A 21011-nucleotide genomic window follows, 5' to 3' on the forward strand; every position below is an offset into this window, starting at 1 on the left:
GAAGTAGCAGTATTAGCCGTAGCAGTGGTGGTGGTGGTGGTGGAGGCAGCAGTGGCTGTAGTGGTTTATGTAATACTTACTTCGTTCTCACCCCAACGCCCACTGATGCTTATGAAGGAAAGCAGGAAATTCCAATCACATTATATATGTCAAATTTCACTTTTTATAAACCTCTCTCTCTCTCTAAATGTGACAGATACAGTGAATGCGACGCATGTGTGACAGGTGATATGCTGGTATGTCTTGATTCAGTTAAATTGTTTTCAAACTCCATTGGTGACTCTGCACATTTAGAGATAAGAATAAAAACCCATGAATGATGAAGACATGAACACCAAAACATCACAGTATCTTTGTTTTTTTTTTTTTTATAATACAAATTATTCTTTATAATGGTAATCTGGAACTTGTTCAGCATGACTGATCACGTATGTGTGTGTGTGTGTGTGTAAGCAAACATACATACATGGAGCCTGACGCAGTCCTCTGACTTACCAGCCCCTGTCAAACTGTCCAACCCATACCAGAACAAAAAGCAGACACTAAATGATAAATGGTAACGTTTTTTTGCCACTATAACATGGCTGTTCTATGCAGAACTAAGTTGCTACATTTTAACCCCAGGAAAACACCTTTTCCAGTTGGTCAATGACACACGACCTGTGTCCAATATATAAAATACCATTTGAGCATGGCCGTTGCCAGTACCGCCTGACTGGCCCTCGTGCCGGCGGCACGTAAAAGCACCCACTACACTCTCAGAGTGGTTGGTGTTAGGAAGGGCATCCAGCCGTAGAAACTCTGCCAGATCAAATTGGAGCCTGATGATGATGATGATGACGATGATGATGATGATGATATATATCATCATCATCATCATCATCGTTTAACGTCCATATATAGCATCATCATCGCTGTTGTAATTGTTAAGAGAAAGAAAAGGATGTAGAAGTTGAAAGGAAGATAACATTTAGACGAAAATTCATATACATACATACACATACACATGTCACCATAACAGCCTTTTATCTATAAATATCAGCATGACATGTTGCATTGATATTTAAATTTTAAGTTGGATAGACTGTAATTGACATTGATTATAGAAAAGATAGGCATCTTTTGGTGCATAAATTTTGATTATAACTTGTTGTAACAAGTCTGTATGAAACATATGGAATGTATGCTATGTTGATGCAATTATTAAGTACCTGTTTTGGCTTATTTCTTTTAAAACGTTGTCATTTTTATAATGCAGTATACTATATATCATCATCATCATCATCGTTATCATCATAATATCTACTTTTCCATGCTTGCAAGGGTCAGAAGAAGCATGTGGAGGCAGAGTTTTTCTACAGCTAGATGTCTTATATATATATATATATATATATATATATATATATATATATATATATATATATATATATATATATATATATATATATACATACATACAGTACTATGCAAAAGTCATCGGCTACTTTAAATTATTGTAAATTTCTACTAATCGCCAAATTATAAGTGTTGCGGTGTTTATGTTCATGTAACTTAGCGATTTGGCAAAAGAGACTGATGGAACAAGAAGCAGACTTAAAGATAAGTACCAGGGTTGAGTCTTTCAGCTAAAAATTCCTCATGGCAGTGCCCCAGCATGGCCACGGTTTAATAACTGAAACAGGTAAAAGACTAAAAGAATTGACGAAGCCATTTGGAATTCCTTGGATTGTGTGATTCAGAAACTTGCTTTGGTTCCGGGTTCAGTCCCACAGCATGGCACCTTGAGCAAGTATCTTCTACTACAGCCCTAGTTATAACAGTCTTCCATATTTAATTAATTCTAACTAATTAATATTTGAAGTTTATCTTTTTTTGCCATTTTTTTTTTGTGAGGGAGGGGCAGAATTACGAAGTTAAAAAAAGATAATTATTCTCTTCATTAAAATTATAATTTTAATTAATTAAAATTTCTCAGACGACTACATCTAGCATCCATTTAACTATCAAGTTTCCATGCAACAGGCTTGTTGTGTATTTTATTTCAACAGTCTTTTCTCTTTCTATCTCTCGTAACTGTTTATCTGTCTGTCCAGCTCACTGTCTCCCAGGGTTTGTCATCACCAGCTGATGGTGGTGATCATCTTAATTACTTTATACAATAATATCCCAATTACGTTAGCTCTTCTCCCTCCACTGCCACCACTACCACCACTCCCTTGTAGGGTGGATTTAAAATAAAGCTAGAGACACACTTGCTCAATGCGATTCGTAGACAGGCAGACAGATTCAGTAGGACAGGGCAACGCTGTAACTAAAGCCTTCAGGTGATTATGGTGAAGACAGTGGTGGTGGTGGTGGTGGCAGCGACGACAGCAGTGGTGGTGGTGGTGGTGTTGGTGGCAGCGACAACAGCAGTGGTGGTGGTGGTGGTGGTGCAGCTGATAGTTGTTGATATAGATAAAAATTGCCTATAGACAGGCTTATATATACAAGCATTATAATGACATGGGAAAATTTTCCAGGGATGTCTTCTGCATGAAAAATGCGTAGTTAAGCAGTGGGTGGGGAAGTCAGGCTAATGTATTTAATGTAATGTGTTGCCTGCAAAATGACCAATTAAAATAACATTTGTAATGGAAAGAAAAATTCGTTGGCATTTATGCAAATTCATGTTAAAGGCAAGGGGGACAACTCCAGGCATATTTCAGTATTATTAGGCCACATCAGCAAAACATAATCCTGCTTGTACTTACTGTGTTAGAATGAATGTATGAGTGTGTATGTATACACACACACACACACACGTACACACATAAGTGTGTGTGAGAAAAACATCAACTAATTAAGCAAATTAAAAAATTAATTAATGACATTGGTAGATTTCACAGGATTATCTTCTGCTTAACAAATAATGCATTTTAGCATTTGAGTGGGTTCTAGTATAGGCATTGTTTGTAGCTGTGCATGTGTGCAAGCTTATGTTACAGACACACAAACATGGCAAATTTTATTATTTCTCTGTAGATTGAAACATTGGTGAGCAGTTATACTTGATTGACCACAGGAAGGGTGAGGGGCAGTTTCAATGCCAATCTCTGTCAAATGGTTGCTTACTCAGATGGAATTGTGGACTGGTGTAGGTGTTCTGGCCTTTTGTACCAAAATCTCTTCTTCAACTCCCTCAAAACCTCCACAAAGTACACTTTGTTGACCGTCTGGCCAGACGGAACCCGATAGATGTAGGTGATCCCCTTGCTATCGAATAAAAGGATCGTCCTGAGCTTTCCAGTGGTCTTGCTTTGTCTGGCCTCTTCTGCCAGCAAAACACAGATGCTTGACTCATACAAATTAATCCATAAACAATCTGGAACATTTCATAAATTTCTGTAGCATTTTTGCTCAGTTTAATACAAAACCTTATTACATCCTGTATGAGTATGAGTGTGAGTGTGTGTGTGTGTGTGTGTGAGTGTTAGTGTCTCCTTGTCTTGACATTGCATGAGTGTTGTAAATGAGTGTCACCGTCATGTAGGTGGTGTCCTGCATTTCCAGCCACAGAGAAATATTACCTTATATGGAAGCAGGTAAGGGTTGGCAACAGGAAGAGCATCCGGCCATAGAAAATCTGCCTCAATAAACCCCATCCAACCCACGCATGAATGGAAAAGGGGATGATGACGACAATGAGAAACATGAATTGGCAGGGAAGGCCTTGTTGATTAACTGTTTCCATCTCTCAGCCTGTTGATACCTCTTGATTCTATTTCCTACAAAGGTGTCTGAGATCAGGAGACTGTTTGAATTGACCTGGAACTGTTGCTGCACAGCAGGAGGTAATCACATCCACTTGTGATAACAACAGTGAAGATTACCCTAAGATCAGTTCAAAGTCCAGCTTTTCAATGCAGTTAAAAATGCTTGGATATCAACAGCCACTGGTTTCAGCTTTCTTTATAATTCAGGTATTTTAATCAATTCTCTTTGTATTTACAAAAATCCTTTTGGGCAACTTTGTGTGTGTGCATCATCGTCATCATCATTTAGCATGCATTGTCCATGCTGGCATGGGTTGGACAGTTTGACCAGGGCTGGCTAGCTGGAAGGCTGCACCAGACTTAAGTCTGATTTGGTATGATTTCTACAGCTGGATGCTCTTCCTAATGCCAACCACTCTGAGTATAATAGATGCTTTTAAGTGCCATTTGTGTGACACCAGTATCTGCCACAACTGTGATTTTACTTGGCTTGATGGGTCTTCTCAAGCACAGCATGTGTGTGTAAGCTAAAATAGAGAGACACTTAAAAATAAAGTTAGAAATAAAATATCTTCCATCTACAAGAAAGATAGGCACATAAAATGAAGTATGCCAGTATAAATTTTTGCATTGCCAACGACAGAAGCAGTAATAGATAAATATTTTGGAATAGCATTCTGTATATCATACTTAACTCAGATATACTGTAGAAAGCCTTGAAACTGTGGTATTTGTCTCAAGAAAGCATCTCACATAGAAGTGTAGGGTTAAAAAACACAAAAATATATCAACAGGAAAGTGTTTAACAGCAGTTGTGGAATTGTTAAATGCATATTTCTGCGAGCATCATCAGTAACATGTATCCACAAGTAGTCACATGTTAAGATAAATTTGGTTTCTATTGATATGGAAAAACAGTGATTAATAAATCACTTGTGTTGCAAATAGCTGGCAAGCTGATTAAAAATTTATTAGTGATAGAAGCAGTATTATATATATATCATCATCATCATCATCATCGTTTAACGTCCACTTTCCATGCTAGCATGGGTTGGACGATTTGACTGAGGACTGGCGAACCAGATGGCTACACCAGGCTCCAAACTGATTTGGCAGAGTTTCTATAATCAATGTCATGTAAAAGTCAATCCCTATTTTGGGCCAAAAATTCGGGAATTTTCCATAGGCCCTGTATAAAAGTCAACCTTAGTATTTCATGAACACCAGGACATTTGTGGGTCAAAGTACAGCATTATCCTGTTTGTAGAAATAGCAGTTACAAAATCGTGTGGCTACCTTACTGTAGCCTGCTCTATAGGTGGAATGGTCAGTGCTTATAGTAAAACACCATTTAATAGCGAGCACTACACATTTGTTGATGGGTGCTACATCACCATCGTTACCATTACTAAAATGAATGCACAGGATCTGCTGCAAGCCTGGATAAACCTTCAAGCACAATAAACACATGTACCATACACTCGTTTATATGGTGAGAAACATGTTTCACAGACTGCACTCGGTGAACAGCAGAGTTGGTTATCAGCTGTATGCACCGTAATACAGTAAGTAGTGGCATGCCGGTAGATATGTTACTGGTAGCAATATAACATAGTTATGAGATATAAATTGATTTCAGTTAGTCTGTTACGTTTGATGGATACAAATAAAAGAGATAAGGTAAATATTTATAAGAGCTACGTGGCTTTCTTTATGGGTTTTGTTATTTATTAGGACGTGTGTTTTGATGCATAGAATCTATAATATTACTGTAATTGATTGTGTTTTTGTTTTTATTGCACTTCTGATATATAGATCTATATATTTTGTATCTTTTCATTTGTCTTGCTCGCTTACATTCTGGTGTTTGCTGAATTTTCTTGAGAACAATCTTTTCTTAGTGGTCAGACCATTGGTGGTGGTCTTCTATCAAAATGGATGTCCACTTAGTGGTCGTCCTTCTTATATATATATAATATAACTACATGTGAATCGTTGGCGATTTTATTCCTCTGTCTTCCTTTCTATTGGACCTTCCGGGGCTTCCGAAGAGGAGCGTTGCTCAAAATGTTGAACCATCTTTCTTCCCTTCCCTGAGCGTCTGCTAATACTTTACATCTTCCATGTCCTTGAATTGTTCTTTTTTTTTTGGATTTACTATATATATATAAAAATACATATATATATATATATCTCTCTTTTACTCGTTTCAGTCATTTGACTGCAGCATGCTGGAGCACCGCCTTAAGTCGAGCAAATCGACCCCAGGACTTATTCTTTGTAAGCCTAGTACTTATTCTATTGGTCTCTTTTGCTGAACCACTAAGTTACGGGAACGTAAACACACCAGCATCGGATGTCAAGTAATGTTGGGTGGGGGACAAAGACACACAAACATATATATATATATATACATATATATGATGGGCTTCTTTTAGTTTCCATCTACCAAATCCACTCACAAGGCTTTGGTCGGCCCGAGGCTATAGCAGAAGACACTTGCCCAAGGTGCCACGCAGCAGGACTGAACCCAGAACCATGTGGTTGGTAAGCAAGCTACTTACCACACAGCCACATTATATATATATATATATATATATATATATATATATATATATATATAAACATACCAATAGAATTCCCAGAGACAGGAAAATCCTTATGAGACACAGAACAAAGGTCTCAAACCAGTTGAATAGAAAACTGGAGGATAGGAAAAGGGCTTAATTGAAACTAACACTGCTAGAAATAGAAAACAAAATCAAACCCTCCCATGAAAAGGAGAAATTATTTTATACACAGACACTGAGTGTCAAATTTTCTGACTGTTGTGTATAAAGTTGTATATAGAAATAAAAACGGTTGAAACCTAATATGTATTTTGACCTCATAAACATTTCTTTTATTTCAATATTGTTTGTCGTATACATTACTGACTTTTCAGCAATTCAAAGCATTACTTATTCCAGGTATAAAATAGGTCATGCACTAGTGTTACAAATAATAAATTGAAAGATAAATACATTTTACATTTGACGGATTTTTGTCCTCATCTTGTTTGTTGTTAGCACGTTTCGGCTGATATACCCTCCAGCCTTCATCAGGTGTCTTGGGAAAATTTCAAACCTGGGTTATCATTCCTAAGGTATTTTTCGATGTTGTTGTTGTTATTATTATTCAGGTCACTGCCTGGAATCAAACTCGGAATCTTGGAGTTAGTAGCCTACAGTCTTAACCACTACGCCAAATTTCCCCAAGAAATATATATATTTTTGTGTGTCTGTGTAGGGCATGGCTCAGCCATGCCCTACACTGGACAGCAGCAATGCGGTACAAGTGTCTTGGCAGATGATCCTTGAGTGATGGACAAAGGTAGATCTTAATTAAAAGGTGTTCTGGTGACTTTGATACGGCTGTCATGCTGCAGTGAAAAAGACAATGGGAAACTATTTCACTACTTTACAATTCCCATGAACAATCATGGAGAAGGTTATAGCTGATTCAATTGCTTGCTCCATTTACCATTGGATCTTTAGAGGGTCACTAGAAACGGGTAGTGGAATGTTTATAATTATAGATCCATATACATGAACTCATACTTGTGAATAGATTAATGTCTTTTGTGTATAGATTAATGTCTTCTATAGTTGGATGCCCTTCCTAATGCTAACCATTTTACAGAGTGTGGACTGAGAGCTTTCCATGTGGCACCAGCACGGACCCTTTTTTTGTGGCACCAGCACTTATGAGCCCGCAAGATTAGGGATCCTCAGCTAGAGAGGGTTGCAAGGGACGAGCCTGGATGCAAGGGCATGGATTTGAACTTCTAATGTAAATGGACTAAAAGGCAACTTGCCAGGCACATTCTAGTAATTCGACTAATTCACCAGCCTGTCAATGAATGCTACAATATTTTTAAAATTATTATTTACCATTGCAGTGTTAATGTAAATCAAATGAGTAAATGATATTAAACATAATCACTGATTTGAAAGAGAAAAATAAAAAATGCAAAAGATCCACTAATGGGATTAATTATATGAATGAGATCAATTATATCTCAAATTACTGTGTATAATATTTAATACCATCATCATTATTTAATATCCATGTTCCATGCTGACACAAGTTGAGTAATTTAACAGGATTCAATGGGCCCAAGTAACATTGTGCTCTGGTATCCTGCTTTGGCAAGGTTTCTACAGCTGGATGCTTTTCTTAATGCCAAAAACATATTCAAAAATACCAGCTGCCCTAACCAGGGTTGGCAAATTAGATGAGTTTCTGGCGTAAAATAAATAACAAAGAAAGCAGGGAATTGTTGGGTGTTTTTCCTCATTTTTTTTATTTCTTAGAATTTATATGAAGCATAAAATGACTTAGAAAATAAGGGAGTGGGAGAAAGAGAAAACAGATTGTGACATACATAACAGTGTTAAGCAAGGTATACATAAATGAGAGGTAAATATATAAAACAGAGCCCGTATGAAGGGAGCCAATCAATGTCCATATCTGGAAAGAGAAAAGAGAAAATATTTTGATTGCATATTTTAGTATTTTGGTAGAGTCGTTTTACACATACACAAACCATTTTCAATATTTTAATGTTTGTTTTCCATGTTGGATAACATGCCTCTATTTATCTTATCTACAGCATCTTGAGATTTAAACTCGCAATTCGTTCCAAAGTTTTCCTGTTCAACAGGCAACCCTCATCATTCACCATTGTTTTAACAACTACTTTTCTATGCTTGCATGGGTCAGAAATAGTTTATTAAAGTAAATTTTCAACAGTCAGATGCCCTGCCTGTCACCAACGTTCACCTGTTTCTAAGCATTGTTTTGCAATTGTAGTTTCAGGTTCAATTTCACTGTCATGCCTATTGGGTATGGTTTTTTTTTTCTAAGCCTTTAGGAGATTGATCAATGCTGCCTCGTGAGCGGAATTTTGTAGATGTAGATTGCACAGAAACATGTGTGTGACTGTTTCACTGATGTAAATAATATTTTAAAAAAAACCTTAATAAGCCAGTATTTTTTTAGCAATACCACAAGGAATAGATACTGTCTTAAATAGATACTATCTCATTACTTTTGTGGTGTCCTGAATGTACTGAATCAGTGATTGGAAGATCAGAAGCTTACAACCAACAATACAATATACAATATACGTAATACATATACGTAATACACAGAATACAATATACGTAATACATATGAAAAATATGTAATACAATCTGTTTTTCTTCCGTCATCTAGTTAGATAGCTTTGCTCTAAGTATTTAGGTGGGGTTTTCTTAACCATGTGACCTATTTAATAGTGGGAAATCAGGACTTGCAGCATGGATTTCTACCCTGAAGATCTTGCCTAACAAATCTTCTCCTTGAAGAGTGGATTACAAGGACCATGGATGAAAAAGACTCGGTGGACGTGGTATTTTTGGACTTTGCAAAGGTGTTTGACTCCATTAATCACCAACTTCTCTTGCGCAAACTTTAAGCATACAAGATTCACCCATTGGTGACTTTGTGGATTTCTTCCTTCCCGGTGTAGATAAATGGTGATTTCTCCACGGAGACGAATGCCTGCAGGGGTCAGTGCTGGGGCCAATACTTTTCCTTGTCTATATCAATGACCGGCCAGATTTCTTTGATGGAAGAGTCCTCCTATTTGCAGACAACGTCAAACTTATCTCGCCTAGGAATCAATACAACATACTCCAATCGTCAGTGAACTGAGCTTGGAATTGGGCGAAAGAATGGGATCTGCCCTTGAATGCTTCTAAATACAGCCATTTGCCAATAGGTTCACCTCCAAACTTTCCCTTGACTATTGGCCTCCAACACCAACATCTTAAGATGGTCACTGAAGAAAAGGATCTCGGCATAATGATCGATACTACTTTTAAACCAACACGGCAGTGAACAAAGCCTGAAGGAATCTTTTCCTCATCCGCTGGTCCTTTGTCAACCTTTCAATGGATGTCTTTCAGCCTTTATATGTCACTCTAGTTCGACCCATCCTCAAATATTGCATCCAGGCCCCAAACCCATATCTCCAGAAAGACACTCAACACTTGGAACGGTTTCAACACTTGGCCACCCGAACGGTCGCGGGCTTGTCTAAGCTTACATATGAGGAACATCTCCAACGGCTGGCATTACCTTCACTCAAACAACATCCTGGTGATATTCATTTTGCAACTATCATGCAATATGAAAGCAAGGAGACAGTAATGCGCAAAGTCTCACACACACCCATATATATATATATATATATATATATATATGACGGGCTTCTTTTAGTTTCCATCTACCAAATCCACTCACATGGCCAAGCAAAGGTGCCACACAGTGAAAGTGAACTTTAAATCACGTGGTCAGGAAATAAACTTCTTAACCACACAGCCACCCCTGCACCCAGTAATCCAAATCAGCACTCACACACACACCTTCATGTACACACACTCACCTGCGCACGCATACACACCTGCATACAAACACAAACCTACAAACACACACACACCTCCACATGCATGCGCACACACAAATACAAACCTACAAACACGCATACTTGCACACGCACACACATGTACAGAGAGATGTGCAACACTTACTTTTGAAACTCCCATTCTCTGTTGTCTAAAGGACAGACTTGTCTTGTTTTTAACCAACGGGAAATACAATGGAAATGGAAAGCATGCTGCAAAAGAGAAGAAGGGAGAAACTGAAGACAAAAACCTCTACGTTTTGGAAGACAAATATATTTTTCAACCCTTCCATCCCATCCCACACCTGTCGTCCAATAAAAAAGGAATCAGTTAAGACAAGAGATTAGCTTAGACCAGTAAAGGGTGAAATAGGGGCGTGTAGCTTCGTGGTTACTGTGTTGGACTCATGGCAGTAAGATTGTGGTTTCGATTCCTGGACCGGGTGATGCATTGTATTCTTCAGCAAAACACTTCATTTCACATTGCTCCAGTCCACTCAGCCAGCAAAAATGAGTAACCCTACAATGGACTAGCATCCCATCCAGGAGGGGAATATATACGTCATGAAACCTTATGAGTTGGCAAGATTCAAGGTCACCCTTACTTAGAAAAAGCCAGGTTACAGAGGCATCACCAACAATTCCAAAGACCTGGGAGAAGACCTTCCTTCAGGGAAACATATAATGCTGTTGTGCAGCAAAATCTGAAAGGAACCAACATCCTGTACTACCTGTAAGGCCCTGACATGGAACCTATAAAAGAGGTAGAAGAGGGGTACTGAGGTAGAGCTGAAAAAACAGGGATCCAACTGCAGAAATGCAAAATTGAGAACAACTGTGGAAAAACTGCCAATAACCTATGTTTCACAGGGAGTAAAGGTCCTAAGTAACAATAATATGTAGTATCTCATAAGAAAAAAAAAAAGAAAAGCAGAGTAGTTCAAATATATGACATGGTCATGGCTGGAATGCCTCTATCTTATCAGACAGTCTGCTTGATTAGGACTGACAACAACCACCACCACCACCACCACAAATGGCACAAAGTGCAAGAAGACATTACAGATACTTACATTGCAAACCCCCCAGGCTACGGTACACTCTTCACTTGTGGCAGAAGCTTGGTTGGCTTGACATTCGATACCTGCAGCAAAACAAATGAAATACAGTCATGATGAAAAAAGTAACATCAACAAAAGCTGCTGCTACCACCATCACCACCACTCGGTTGGTTTGTTTGATCAAGGCTGACCTTTAGGATACACAACAATTACAAAGAAAAAATATTATTTAACCTACAGGGACACTGAGCCAGAGAATATTCTGGTTTCAGAGGAATTTAGATACAAGGGAGACAACTACGAAGTTACTAATTTCAATTATAACTACTAGGCTACATGTTCCACTTAATTAGCTCCTGGTACAATTTGAGGTGAAGATATGAACACAGTAGTAAAAGATCATATCAGCAGACCAGACTGTATTCTCTTTTTCAAGCCTACTTTTAAAATGATCATGCTATAATAGACATGCAGATTCTGGCTGTCATTCATTATTTAATTAGCTGCATCTCTCAGTTCTGTCATTTATAATTGGAGCTATTGAGCAACAACATCAAATAAAATTTACTGAATAAAGCCAATACTTACATAGATCCATAATGTGATTCCTACAAATGGCACAGTTATCTACAACAATATCTGCAAAAAAAAAAAATGTAATTAATCTCAAATTGAAGATGGAAAATAATTAGATGATTATTTCAGAAGAATGGCATTTTAGTGCTGCTGCCCATAGAACACTTCTATATAAGATTCAAACAATACCATTACCATTATTTTACTGAATCTAAAACAATGGAAGAGAATCCCAATGCATGGCTGTGTGGTTAAGGAGCTCGTTTTGCAAACATGGTTTCAGGTTCAGTCCCACAGTGCGGAAGCCCATTAGTTGTGTGTGTGTGTGTGTGTGTGTGTGTGTGTGTGTGTGTGTGTGTGTGTGTGTGTGTGTGTGTGTGTGTGTGTGTGTGTGTGTGTCCACTGCTTGACAATTTAGTGTTGGTTTGTTTATGTCTCCATAAGTTAGCTGCTCAGCAAAGAAATTCATAGGATAAGTACTAAACTCAAAACCATTAATTATTGGGGTTGATTTCTTTGACTAAACCCATGAAGACGGTGCCCCAGCATGGTTGCAATCCAGGGGCTAAAACACATAAAAGGTAAAAAGTATATGAATTAAGTGGTTAGGGCATTTGGCCCAGGACCATAATGCTGTGAGTTAGATTCCTGAACAAGGCAGAGGGTTGTGTTTTTTTAAAAGACAATTGTAGGGAGTACCAGCTAAGTGCAGGTGCAGTCCTCTCTCTCTCTCTCTCTCTCTCTCCCCTTCCAGGTGTCACATCTGAGATGTGCTTTTGGGTAAGAGGGCCGAGAGGGTATCTGTCTGCTCTCAACTATATGGGCACCTGCAACAATTAGCAAAACCATGGTACACGTTAGCAAGCCATACAGACTCACAAGCCATACAGACTCACAAGCCATACAGACTCACAAGCCCAGACTCACAAGCCCAGACTCACAAGCCATACAGACTCACAAGCAAAAGCTGTTTGTGCTGTGCTGTACTTACCCATGGGTGGAACATCATCATCATCATCATCATCATCGTTTAACGTCCGCTTTCCATGCTAGCATGGGTTGGACGATTTGACTGAGGACTGGTGAAACCGGATGGCAACACCAGGAAGAATAACATGCTGAGGATGAATTCAAAAATGGGGTAGATGTAAATCACCATCATCATTGTTTAACGTTCACTTTCCAGCTTTGCAATGGGACAGACACCTATTGTTCAGGCAGGTTTTCTGCAACCAGGTGCTCTTCTTTTTATGAACACTCACCCGTTGCTAAGCAATATTTCCCGTGGCTGACATGCTTCTGATGCAAGACTGGAAACAAATATCATCCCAAGGCTATACACACACACACACACACACAATGGGTTTCTTTCAGTTTCCACCCACCAAATCCACTCACAAGGCTTTGATTGGCCCGGGGCTAGAGTAGAAGATACTTGCCACACAGTGAGATTGAACCCAAGGCCACATTGTTAAGAAGCAAGCTTTCCGACCTCAGAGTCACATGACCATATCTGTACCTATACAACCCAGTCAATTTTGAATAACTCAATCTTATTTAACACTTTAGGCAAGATTTGAACTCTGAAGTATCAAATTAGATATTATAAAACAATCCCTCTACAACACACACACATACAGAGACAATGAGGGAATCCTCTCTATGATGGTCCAATCTATTATAAACAGCAGTCAAGTGTCCCCCTGAAACACACTCTACTCTGCATTAAAACAGGAAAGGAACAATTTTAAGTAATGTAGCCCTTGGAAGCCCCAAAACAATTTAAATGATCTGGATTCAATGATTTCTGATCATAGGTTTGCTCAATTGAGCTCACCCTGGGGTTAAACAACAACAACAACACATATATAATACTTCCTTTTGTTCTAATTAGTATTTCTGAAAACGTGGATATTTGCATACAGAACAAACTTCAACACTGCTCAGTCTTCTTACAATTAACCATTCAGCTGTAAAGCAAATACTTTTTTTTCTTAATGAGCAAACTGAAGCAGATTAAATATATTTTTGTCTCATAAACAATGGCAGAATTTGTTCAGAGTTCCTGACCTTAAAGTCAATCGTCCATCACATTAATCTCTTTATTGCCAGCTTAAAGTATTCAGATCTTAACTTCTTTATAAAGTCAAACTATTTTGCAAATATGAATGTATAGTTAAAAAATGCAATAAATTATTTCAAGGAATGCTACTAGTCGACTGCCGGGAGCAGGGGTCTGCTTAATTAACTGTTCCCCTATTAGAAACCATTATTATTATAATCATCTGTGCATATAAAAAGCACTTGTGCTGGTGCCATGTAAAAAGCACCCGATATACTCTGTAAAGTGTTTGGTGTTAGGAAGAGCATCCGGCCGTAGAAACCTTGTAAATACAGACAGAACCTGGCACAGTTCCTGTCAAACCATTCAGCCCATGCCAGAATGGCAAACAGACATTAAATGATGATATACATATATGAAATGAAAAGCAATTTCATCTGAGCATGTGGCTGGCTTTGAATATATGCTGCTGATAAAGCACAACTAGACTGAAATGCATGTGGTGTTTTTGCTAGCTGCTGCTAAGACAATTTTTGTCTTCCTCCAATATATAACCATATCTTTAGATACAACACATGTACAGATGTTATCTCTGGATAAATACTACAGTAAATTGCTTAATCTAATACTACTTTTATTGCATATAAGTCAAGAAACAATATACTATCCAGGTATTGGAATCAAGCAAGCATACCTTCTACCAAACTATGTACCTCTGTATCAATCTGTGAGAACAAAGTGCCTTTGAGGTATTCAGTTACATTCCCTTATGCGAGTTCAAATCTTACTAGGATCAACTTTACCTTTCAATGTTCCAGGGTTTATAAAATAAAGCAGCAACTAAGTACTGTAGTTGATTAAATAATCTGTGCCTTCCTCCCGAACTGAACCTTCTATATCACCAATATAACTTTATCATGTCTGCTTTCTCACAGGCTTCTTCCAATGCATTTATTCAATACTTCTTCACCAAACTCTCACCCTCCATATATGTCACACATCTATTACTAACACGCTCTCCTCTGTCCCGGATTTCTCTTATAATCTGTCTTTTTCTCAGTTCATTCCTACCCTGTTCTTGGTGTATGCCAACATTATATACCCAGTGGGCCACACTTGCCCACATTCTCAGCTCCTGTTTTGCTAGCACACACCATCATACTTCATACAATTTGGAAAATTACCATTTTTAAATCTCGCATGGTTCAAGGTGTCACATAGTGGGACTGAACCTGGAACCATGTGGTTAGGAAGCAAGCTTCTTACTACAAAGCCAAATATTTCCTTTCAAGTGCAACATGCAGTTTCTGTGTCAGCCTTGGATCAAGACATGGAGTGTCACTACTTGTTCGTTTATGGTCATTTTCCCCACACCAACTTCGGACAGACACTGTTTATTTGGATCTGAGCAAGATTAAACTAATTTTGCTGAAGGCTTCAATCAAAAGAAAAGTTATAAACTTTAATTAACAAGGGTTTAGGACATAATTTACACTTGACGGATATTTGTCCTCATCTTTTTTTGTTGTTAACATAATGTTTCGGCTGATATACCCTCCAGCCTTCATCAGGTGTCTTGGGGGAGATTTTGAACCTGGGTCCTCATTCCTAAGGTATTTTTCAATGTTGTTGTTATTATTATTATTATTCAGGTCTCTGCTTGAAATCGAACTCGGAACCTTGGGATTAGGAATTTTGGTATATTTTTTTTATTTCAGTATGAAATTTCAAATTGGTTAGACCAAAATTTGAAGGCAGAAAATACCACATTAAAATATATTTTTACATGTGAAATTGAATAAACATAAAAAAAAAAAAAAAATACAAATTTGGATTCAAATAAAATATCAGATTTTATTTTATTGATTATATTTGAAATATGAAGAACATTTGATTTGAGGAAGAAAAAAAACAAAAACACAATACTCACCCCAGGCCCATAAAGCGACAGCATTCCACTGAAATGAGAATTATCATGATTTAGTTAAAAATTGAAATTGGTACATTGGTAATAAAAGACTATTACATGCCTGTTATATTAATCAAAACGAGTCGAATGTTATTTATATAGTTCAGGTATAGAGTGCACCGAAGGACACTCCTTTCGGCTGTCAACAGATCACAAAGAAATTCGACACTTTCAATCAGAATCGATCCCGCCAGTGGTGTCGAGCAATATCGAAGTTAACAGGGTAATTTGAGAATTCTTTGGGACCATACTTCAACACGTTTTCTCCCCTCTGTTATCCATTCAGGCAGGACATCAAAAACCAACCAAGTGCAACTAACTGCCATAATTATTTTGCTTCATTTTGTTCTTTACTTTTCAGCTTTGGTAGTTCTCTCATATGCGTCTGCCATTCACTCATAATGAATCATTTTCGTCTTCGCCCGTCAGTTCATGAATTATTTTTTCTGTAGCTCTTTTTTATGTTCCAACTACCAACCAGGTAAGAACTTGTGGGTATAAATACAAAATTCCACAACCCTCATCTACTACAAACACCATACACTAACAATCTCGTCTCGTGGCCCACACGATTGTTTTTCAGTCCTTATTTTTATGTATCTACTCCACTGGGAACACAAGAACTGTCTTCCAATTCTTCCAGTAATTAGCACTATAACACAAGTTTCGGTCTCGGCTTCCCTTTGTTTACGGCTCATTCATTGTCCTCCTTGTTGTATACAAGAGTTATTTATATAAAATTTCACTAAAAGATATCCATTTTCCTGAAAGTTATGAGGGAAAAAAATTTCCGCGAGTCCTCCCACCACCTCCCGGTTCGTTTGAGCAAATTTTGGTTTTCAGATTCGTTTACTACACATCTGTTTTTTAATACCTATCACACTTATTTCAAAGTTCCCATAAACATTATACACAAACAGTTCGCTTTTGTACCTGGAATATATAACAGTTACTCAACTTTCCTATTTCGCATTGTTAGACTCTCTTCTTCCTCGTTACTTGTTGTTTTACTTCTGTATCACAATGCTTCTTCGTATACATACATCCAGGCACATATAAATATATATATATATAATTCAATATGCAAAGTGTCCCTTTATTAAAAGGCCATCATCATCATGTGTTTAATTTACTTACAAGGTAGAGAACTCTTTAAGCAGTCGCAAATTAACAGTATTTTGTCATACAATAAAAACAAATATTCAGTAAAGTCAGTGTTACCTTTTTCACTTCGAATCTTTTCTTATTTCCTGGTTTATCTCCGCTGATAGTTTGAGAGGTTGAGGCTTCCCCAAACTCCTCTTCGTCAATTTCCATTGCGGCTGCCATTGAGACGGAGAAGTAATGAAATCTCGTCGCTGAGACACACAGCTCCCGTTCGCAACGAGACTCTCGAGAATCAAGGCTGATATAGGTGACGGGGGTGGGGGTGGGTGAAGGTTGAAGCAAAACTAGGAACGTGTTGTTGTCTTCGTCGTTCGTTTATTCTAGAATTTCTATTTATCATTTCTTTGAACGATGTTAACTTTCCGTGCTACTGCTTTTCATTTATTTATGTTTTCCATTATTGGAAATATACATGAATTTTTGTTTCATTCTTCTTCATCTATAATAATTCGGACAGGGGCGGCGAGCTGGCAGAATCATTAGCACGCCGGGCGAAATACTTAGCGGCATTTCGTCTGCCGTTACGTTCTGAGTTCAAACTCCGCCCAGGTCAACTTTGCCTTTCATCCTTTCGGGGTCGATTAAATAAATATCAGTTACACACTGAGGTTGATGTAATCGACTTAAACCCTTTGTCTTTGTTTTTCCCCCCTATGTTTATTCCCCTGTGGGCAATAAAGAAATATATAATAATTCGGACATACCTACACAATTGTGTTTCCCACTCTCTCTGATTTTGTTTCCTCACAACTTTCAGAAAAATTGGATGTTTTAAAATGAAATTTTCTACAAATACTTTCAGATTGTTTAGAATTTAAGGTCAAACTAAAGGGTTTGACCCGAGCGAAAAAAAAAAAAAAAATTAATTGTGTAATAGGTGTAAAACCACTTGCTCTAAACGAATATGAATTAAAAAAATGCGTGGAGGTAGCACGTTAAAAGCACCCACTACACTCTTGGAGTTTTAGGCATTAGGAAGAGCATCCAGCAGTAGAAACGTTGCCTGATCAGATTGGAGCCTGGTGTAGCCTCCTGGCTTGCCAGTCCCCAGTCTAACCGTCCAATTCATGCCAGCATGGAAAGCGGACGTTAAACGATGATGATGATGACTGCCAATTCTTCAAATCTCAGTTTGGACAAAGTCCTCTGTTATAATTCCATTCACAGCTAGAATGGGAAGCTTCTTTTTTTATTATTTCTTTGAAGGCAAAAATATATTTTAGTTGACCAAAAATGTTCTCCTTTTTCCCCAGACTTTTAATTATACATTCACACCTGTAAGGTAGCTAATGTATACGACAGGACTCTGTGTGTGTGTGTGTGTGTTTGTGTGTGTGTGTGTGTGTGTGTGTACACAGATCTGTGTGTGTGTGTGTGTGTACAGATTTGCATGTATGTATGTATGTGTACAGATGTGTATGTATGTATGTGTACAGATGTGTATGTATGTATGTGTACAGATCTGTGTATATGTATGTATGTATGTGTACAGATGTGTATGTATGTATGTGTACAGATCTGTGTATATGTATGTATGTATGTATATATGCATGTATGTGATACTTACATCTCTAGACCTGCTCATATATATTTAAATAATAAACTTCTGGAAAGTTTTACAGATCTTTACAGTTCCAGTGATGGATTGGATCTGCAGTCTTCGAATTAGCGTTCTCCTTTCTGGTTTTCAGAAGCCTAATTTCTCAAGATTGGTATCATGTATGTGTGTGTGTGTGTGTGTGTGTGTATGCATGTATGCACGTGTGTGTGTTTGTCTCTATCTGTGTTTTGTTTTCTCTTATTTTCTACGTGCCACTAGCCAGGCACAGATCAGTCCTCTAAGTGGTATGATAATTCGATGTACATAAGCGGTGTGTAAAGAGATGAGTAATCAAAATCTCAGTCTCCAGGTTTCTGTCCATTGTCTTCAGAGTCTGCACTTAGGATTCAAACGTATCGTCTGTCAAATTTGCCACCATCTTAGGTGAGACAGAGTTCAATTCAGATAACTCATCTTTTCTCATTGTCGTTGACCTTTTTCAGTTTTTAGAACATGCTTAAAAGCATGACTACAGCAGAAAAGCATTCTCAAATTTCAAAAAAGAGATCTACTCTTTCTCTTTTGAAATTTCAGACAATTAAGAGGGCAATCTTCTCCCCGTCACCAACTTTGAGAGAGCTAACTTCTCTCGCTCTCTCTCTCTCTCTCTCTCTCTCTCTCTCTCTCTCTCTCTATATATATATATATATATATATATACACACACAACAACAACACAAACAATATCAACTGCAACAGTAACAGTTCATATTTAATCCTTTTTTTACTGTGAAGCAAGATCAGAAAGTAAAACTCTAAAGGGAAATAACTCTTTCTGTATGTATGAGAATTAGTTTTCGTGATTAACAATCAGAAATTTTTGTTAATTGACTTTTGGAATCTTCATTTATCCCAGGATTAGAGAAACTTTTCAAGTTGTAGGGGTAAATCCAAGTACATAACATCATGTGGGGGTCATATCTGTTGAGAAAATAATGAAGGACTGATTTGATGTGTTATGCAATTTATCTCTGCAACAAATTAAAATACTGTTTTAGCTTTTGAAACTGGTTTTCTGTTCATTTCCTTTTCATGTGAGCTTTTAGCGACTTACTCAGCCACCGCTTTAAAATATGAATGCAGGTTCCCCATCTCTGATTTATGAATCCATGAGAAAAAGTAAGAGGATAAAGACACTGGAAAAACACGGGGAAAACTTTGGAAAACTGGCAGAGTTTCTCTGTGTTGTCTGCTGAAATATTGTCTTTAGTTATTAACATAAAAAATACTGAATATCCATGTAATACCACGATTCTATGTAAGGTGTTTTCAATGTCATGTATTGTCAATAAATGACCGGCTAAAATCTTTTGTGCCATTGTCTTACTTTGCTTAAGAAATTGAATATAAATTTTTTTTTTCTTTCTGCGTAAGTGTAACGTCAGCATATATGAATTATGCACCAGTCATGTACTGACAGTAGCTAGTGAGTGATTTAACACGCTTTTTGTTTTATTACTTTAATTGTCTATTGTACTTCAATAAAAAGCGGGGTCCCCCACCTAACAACTTGGTTCACCAGGCCATAAAGGATCATCGACAATTCGAACAGTGAATTGTATCAGCTCTTGAATTTAGAAATATTCAAAATAAATATCAGATTTTCATACATAAAAAGTCTTCCTGGCATCAAAACGCCCATCCTTAAATGGGTTTTACATCCAAACGGCAGTGCCAAAACGGCGGTGCCAAACATCTCAAGCCCGATCGTTGAAACTGAGGAAAGATCTCTTAAGAATTTTTTTTTTTCGTTTTAGACTTATATGGATGAACAGATAAAGGAAATGACACAATGTACAATAAATCAGGAATTCAAACTCACCACTCAAATTTCATCGTTTGTTTTCATCGTTTAGTCACAGGTCTGCCATAGACAAGCAATTCTATGATTAAAACCATTCCAATCGTTACTATTTCATGTTTCTTATTTTTTAAGTGTAGTGTATAGGATTACATTATTCAAAGTGTCTTTCCCCTTTTCAGACAGTAGGATTTAGTGAAGTTTTGACTACTATTTCTAGCTAGTTGAGTGACCAGAGGCTCCTCAGTCAAATCGTCCAACCCATGCTAGCATGGAAAGCGGACGTTAAACGATGATGATGATGATGATGATGAAAACAAAAGATAAAAATAGAAAATAAATTTATTTTGGAGCTATACTTGCTTAGCAAGTGACATGAAATGGGAGTGTGTTCAACCGAGAAACGACTTACAAGAGGACAAATTAAGAAAGACATTAACAGACATACACACATTGTGCAATTCATTTTTATTTCTTAGGGTGTGGCACAATATAAAGAGGGTGCTTAACTGACAAAATCACAGAAGCGTC

The 21011-nt window shown here is 37.6% G+C and overlaps 1 protein-coding gene across 1 annotated transcript; it reads right to left on the reverse strand.

Annotated features, from left to right (window-relative positions):
* Positions 1 to 8073: 8073 nt before the first annotated feature.
* On the reverse strand, positions 8074 to 17318 carry LOC106882699 (RING-box protein 1). The gene is made up of 6 exons (XM_014933463.2): positions 17135 to 17318; positions 15875 to 15902; positions 11895 to 11945; positions 11319 to 11389; positions 10373 to 10458; positions 8074 to 8267 (listed from the first exon to the last, which is right to left on the reverse strand). Exons 1-6 carry the CDS (start codon positions 17240 to 17242, stop codon positions 8255 to 8257), a joined length of 357 nt encoding a protein of 118 aa, XP_014788949.1. The 5' UTR covers positions 17243 to 17318; the 3' UTR covers positions 8074 to 8254.
* Between the last annotated feature and the right edge of the window lie 3693 nt (positions 17319 to 21011).

This window comes from Octopus bimaculoides, chromosome 13, assembly GCF_001194135.2.
Source record: "Octopus bimaculoides isolate UCB-OBI-ISO-001 chromosome 13, ASM119413v2, whole genome shotgun sequence".
NCBI lineage: Eukaryota > Metazoa > Mollusca > Cephalopoda > Octopoda > Octopodidae > Octopus > Octopus bimaculoides.